The sequence below is a fragment of the Leptodactylus fuscus genome, unplaced genomic scaffold, assembly GCF_031893055.1.
Source record: "Leptodactylus fuscus isolate aLepFus1 unplaced genomic scaffold, aLepFus1.hap2 HAP2_SCAFFOLD_609, whole genome shotgun sequence".
Classification (NCBI taxonomy): domain Eukaryota; kingdom Metazoa; phylum Chordata; class Amphibia; order Anura; family Leptodactylidae; genus Leptodactylus; species Leptodactylus fuscus.
In genome coordinates this window covers 52230-58243 of record NW_027440641.1, presented here as the reverse complement: position 1 = coordinate 58243, position 6014 = coordinate 52230, and the positions used below count along the sequence as shown (strand labels likewise).

Below are 6014 nucleotides of genomic sequence, written 5' to 3'. Positions count from 1 at the left end.
GGTGGCCATAGTAATGTCAGCCACTGTGGTGGCCATAGTAATGTCGGCCATTGTGGTGGTCATAGTAATGGCGATCTTCGTGGTGGCCATAGTAATGTCAGCCACTGTGGTGCCATAGTAATGTTGGCCGTTGTGGTGGCCATAGTAATGTCGGCCATTGTGGTGGCCAGTAATGGCGGTGTCTCCCAATACAGCTCAGCAGTAGACAGTATTCATCTACCCCGGGTCATTCATGCTTGTGAAGAGTTCCTGATCACTTTTAAGGAGGAAGTACCCCACAGATGACTATATGACTATTATTAGGGGACCTTTAGTTGCCCCCTAGTGGGCAGGGCCAGAGTTCAGAGGGTTTTTTGAGAGCTTTGAGAACGTGTAGACAATATGTTTCTTCTCTCCTGGTATCCACTGACCATTGACTATGGCCTACCACTCTTGCCGTAACATCACAAAACCACATCATGATCACAACGAACTGAACCTATTCCCGCACCACATCGTAACCTAATCTGAGGGGTGCAGAGCTTCTCCTTAAGGAGGGAGATGGTTTGGTAAGAGACACATATTAGCTAAAGGGTCAGGACCTTTCAGTGACAACCGCAGCCTACACAGCACCATGGAGGTCTGCGGTAGTCACCCAATGGATGCAAAGTCTCTTATGTAGACAGTTGGAACTAGAACTTTGTGTATCCTTAGGATAGATCATCAATTAAAAATCAGCAAAGACCCGACACCCAGGTCCGCTGTGGATCACTCCTTCAGCGCCACGCAGGCCACGTTATGTCGTGTACAATGGCCACGGTACTTGTTCGGAGCTCAGTCTCATTCATATGAGCTGTGACTACACAGTCACTATACAATATATGCCACTGGGCTCAGTAAGGAGTGAAGAGGCCGCAGCTAGGGTTGATCCAATCTCGAGATTTCAGGATCGATTTTAAAATCCGATTTCCGATCATTTTCCAGCCGATCGTGAAATTTGCTCGATCGCTGATCGGAATCCGATCTTTCCCGATCCCTCAACCCTAATTGTATATTATATATACAGTAGGATTGAGCCGATCTTGAGATTTCAAAATCCGATTTTCGATCATTTTCCAGCCGATCCCGATCATGAAATTTGCTCGATCGCCGATCGGGATCCGATCTTTTCCGATCCCGATCGCTCTACCCTAGCCGCAGCACTAGTCTGATAGGACATCAACTATTAACCCTGGAAAGCCCCTTTAACAACTTCAAGATTAAAAATGAGTAGACTCCGTTGTCAATGGTTCTGTCCGAAATTCATTAGATCGACAATATCATAATTATGGCTGAGAAGAAGAAACGTTATGACCGAGAGTTCATGCTGGCCCCTATTCACACCCAGCTCATGGAATGTTCTACAGATAGATCCGGGGGAGGAGTGTTTATGTCTTTCTAATGTCCATGTTGAGCAAAGAATCGGGATTAGGATACGTGATCCTACGTCCAGTGGCACATTCATCAGAGGTCGTGTCTCCAGGTCTGCGGGGCAGATACGTTCCCGTCTGGCCCTTTGGTTTCTGGCTCCAGTTTTACGTCCAGCTGGGGTCCACGATACTGTGGTCGGGGTTGCAGGTGAACGAGATGGTTATGGCGTATCTGGTGCCCCAGCTCACTTTCTCCACCCGATGTAAGTTCTCCGATCCAGACGTGAAGAAAGACAGACGGCCTGGAAGGAAGAAGAAGACGTGAGAGACATTAAAGGTTGTACAATGACTAGAGTTCAGCCCCATTCGCTTGGGACTGGGCTGTCGCATCATGTGATTAATGAACATAACATGATTGGCCCAGAAGAAGCCACATGGCTTGTGTCTCCTCAAACAGCTGATCTGCCGGTGTCCTGGGTGTCGGACCTCCATCTCTCACATATTGATGGACAGGTAATAACTATCATAGTCCAAGAATATCCCTTTAAGGTGGCCATACTCTTTAAATGAATATAAGCCAAACTCTCCCTTCTGCTGGCCGACTATCTATGTGTGTGTCAGTCTTTACTGTAGTTACAGAATTCTATTTATATACCGGGTACATTGACAGAGAACAAACCGCAGGACGGCAATATACAGGACTGTAGGAGGACACGAGGACAATGCAGGCGCTGCTGCCCCCATGGCGGGGGTCTGCGGGGTCTCCGGCTGTCGCTTTTATTTGCTTCCGCTGAAATCCTTCACTTTTATGGTTGTTTGTTCTCAGAGACAAATATTCCCCAATGTCCTGGAGTATGTGGAGAGTCTCCTCGTCGCCCCCATCCTGCACACGCACAAGGGGACGTGTCAGGAGAGGCAGCTCCAGCTACGAAAAGCAAGATAATTAATCCAATTAGCTGCTACTTCAGTAATTTCCTGCCGCGCAGCTGACAAAACCTGGCGCCATCTGGAATTAACCCCGAGCTACCTGGCTGCAGCCATCGCTCACATCCCCCTCCCCAAAAACAGACATTTCCGTACATTGTATTGTACATTGTATAACATGGAAATATCTGACTAGAAGACGCAGCTGATAGCAGTGACTGTGGGCGTCAGGAGACGGGAGTGGCCATTGCTATAATACCTGTGATGGTGCTCGCAGCCAGACGTAACCTGTCTACTGGACAAACCTGTAGGAGCGTCCGCCACTCATAGATGTGCATTATATACGGGAGAGGGGGGTATATATAGTGACCAGGGGTGGTGGGGATACAGGCATGGACGGGTTAGTAAAAGTTGAAGAAATGTTAGATGATGGGGTTAGAAATGGTGGAGGGATGCTGGAGATGAGGGGGTTAGGTGAGGGATGCTGGAGATGATGGGGTTAGAAACAGTGGAGGGATGCTGGAGATGATGGGGTTAGGTGAGGGATGCTGGAGATGATGGGGTTAGGTGAGGGATGCTGGAGATGATGGGGTTAGGTGAGGGATGCTGGAGATGATGGGGTTAGAAACGGTGGAGGGATGCTGGAGATGATGGGGTTAGGTGAGGGATGTTCAAGATAGCAAGTTTAGGGACAGTAAAGGAGTGTAGGAGGTAGGTTAGAGAAGTTAAGGGATGTTCAAGATGATGGTATAGGAACAGTTGAGGGGTGCTGGAGATGATGGGGTTCAGTACAGCTGACAGGTGCTGGAGATGATGGGGTTCGGTACAGGTGACAGGTGCTAGAGATGATGGGGTTCGGTACAGGTGACAGGTGCTGGAGATGATGGGGTTCAGTACAACTGTCAGGTGCTGGAGATGATGGGGTTTGGTACAGGTGACAGGTGCTGGAGATGATGGGGTTCAGTACAGGTGACAGGTGCTGGAGATGATGGGGTTCAGTACAGTGGAAATAGCAGGTTAGAGGGGAAGAGATGGTCCGGACTAATGTTCATCTGTTTTCAGACATACCATAGACTGGAGTTAATACAGAGGAAGGAGCCTGCAGGGAGAGAGCAGCCTGCGCAGACTCAGTCCAACTAGATGCACACGCCTATCTGCGCAGGCTGCTCTCTCCCTGCAGGCTCTGAGTCAGACGCTAATAGGACGGACAGAGCTGCGGTGTCTGATGACTGAGGGAAGTACATCGCTAGATATGATAATCAACTCAAGACAGTGAGTGAAGTGAGTTTCCCTCACAGCACGTCTGCAAACTGCTCTGTGCAAAGGACTGAAGATTCTGCTAATCTCACAGTTTACTATATTATTATTGCACTTGAAAAAGGGCTTGTTCCTCGGAACGCGTGGTGCCAAATGAAGTCTACCTTCTTTCTCAAAACTGGGTGAGCGCTGATTATCTGCCTGTTTTCCGCAAGGCTGGTTCCTTCCTCTGTATTTGTTCTGACGTCCCTGTGACTGTGATCAGCAGCTGCCTTCCAGTACCATACTGGTTCTTTGTTTATACGTCTATTGGTTGTTGTGTCTAACACAACCAAGCCAGGTGAGCGGACACCTGTATTGCTGTATTTATTTATTTATTCTCCATACCAAGGGTATTACACAAAGAATGGCTCGGTGCCGGGGATTTTGTCTCCTTTTTCTTTTTTTATAGAATGGAGTTAGACAGGTTTGGGTTTCAAAGGAGGAATCCCGGGTAGTCTATGGCAGTAAAGGGGTTAATGTTTTGCTCCTTAGTCGTCAAGGACAGCGAGGAGATTAATTTCAGCAGGTGATCTAAGGCAGTGAAGGACTTAACAGAAGGATGAATGGTGTTCTGGGAAATGAAGGTGTTAGTGTCAGTATACCTGTGGGTCAGGGCAGTGAGGGGGTTCATTGGGTTAATGAAAGGATCCTTCGTGGTACAGGGCGGGCAAACAGTTCAATTTAAGATCCCTGGTGTAAGAGGGGGGAAGGGTTAATCTTTTATGGGGTCAGCGGTTACCCGCCTCTGCCTTCTGTTTCCTCTCTGCACTGATCATAGGGCTGAGGTTAGGGTGGACTATGAAGCCATCACTGTATGGCCGCAGAGTTCTCTCTATGATCAGGCAGAGCAATTCGGGAGCGTTTTGCCCAATTGTTCAGGTGGAGCTCGGGGAACAATGGTACTACTGCAGGAGCAAGAGGGTAAATACAGCAATGTAATATGTAACTGCCCCCCGGAGGGCTGATAACAGCTGAGGGGTGCTAAATAAGGCTATAAGGTCAAAACCAGGGGGATGGAGTCATTTAGGTAAAAGTTGGGATATTCTGGAATTACATGGTTAGGGATAAATGAGGGGGGCTGGAAAGAATAGGCACGGCTCACCAAGTTAGGGGACAGAAGATACTTCACCCCATCATTCCCTTCCTGGATTTTGATGAATAGTTTTGTTGCTTTTATGTTATTTACATCCACTGCAGTTATCGCCACCTTTTAGGTTCCTCGCGCACCCAGTACGGTTATCGCCACCTTTTAGGTTCCTCGCGCACCCAGTACGGTTATCGCCACCTTTTAGGTTCCTCGCGCACCCAGTGCAGTTATCGTTGAGTCTTTTTTCCTAGATTTATTGTTTTTTTTAGTTGGATTTTCATCCTTCGTGTTTTTCTTCTTCGGTTCAGGCTTCTCTTCATACATAAACGTAGAGTAACTGTAAGTGGTATCGAGACATTTCGGTCAGATCTTTCGCCTTCTTGATTGGTTGGTAAGTGTTCCGGGAACTAGAAGACACCTCGACATCTTGATCATAGCGGTTCAATGTAGATTCCTATATTTCATACTCAATGCTATTTTTGGAGATTATCCGACAATTCCTGGAATACTTACCTACATGTGTGGTAAATAGAAACCTCCACTGAACGGCTCCGGCACGTCGGCGAGGAGGGTGACTGTCCATAGAACACTTACAACTCATAAAACAGAATGGCTTGATGTCTAGAAGTTACTCAGGAAAGGGAGTAAGTAGGTACAATATCCTCGACCCCCTACAGTGGAGTAGGCCCTTGTTCATATATATATATGGCTTCCCACACATCTGCTCGGCTGATAGCAATTCTTGGACAAGCACTCGAGTTCTCAAAGCCGAGAGCGCGGTCAACCATTCCCAGGAATCTCTCGCTAGAGAATAAAAAGATCAGGAGAGATAGAATTCAACAAGTTTGACCCCTCTTAACCCGTCACGCTGTTTGGTACAACTAAACCATGAGCATGTTGTAAGCAGTTGGGGTTCCAAACCTTTGTATCACACCAGGCCTCGCTGCTGGCATCCTTAGGAATTGAAGCTTCAAGATGGCCGACGTCAGCTGAGAGGAGTCTGCTGGGGGCTCCGGCGCATGCACATTAAGCAGGAACAGGTTAGTTCACCGTGCGTCAATGTACATCCTTCCGAAACGCAGCACATGACAGTAAAGTGAGACATATATGGACTTGGATTCACTGTTTGCCGTGCGCATGCGTAGCAGTCTCTCGGTGATCACTGGACATCTTTAAGCTTTGGTTCCAAAAATGTTAGCGGTGAACTGTAGTATCGTATAGAGGTTCGGAACCCTAAATCAAGATGAGTAACAGCATGCTGGTAGCTTAATGGTCCCAAAAACTCTGTAATCGGCCATCGGGAAGAGTCAGGACAC

At 47.8% G+C, this 6014-nt stretch overlaps 1 protein-coding gene across 1 annotated transcript in view; it reads right to left on the bottom strand.

Annotated features, from left to right (window-relative positions):
• Positions 1-1224: 1224 nt before the first annotated feature.
• OGFOD3 (2-oxoglutarate and iron dependent oxygenase domain containing 3) overlaps positions 1225-6014 on the bottom strand; it is a 56915-nt gene continuing 52125 nt past the window's right edge. Inside the window, exon 10 of the mRNA XM_075261903.1 lies at positions 1225-1690. Coding sequence (XP_075118004.1) covers positions 1554-1690 — 137 coding nt within the window. The 3' untranslated portion in view covers positions 1225-1553. The remainder of the gene's footprint in view (positions 1691-6014) is intronic.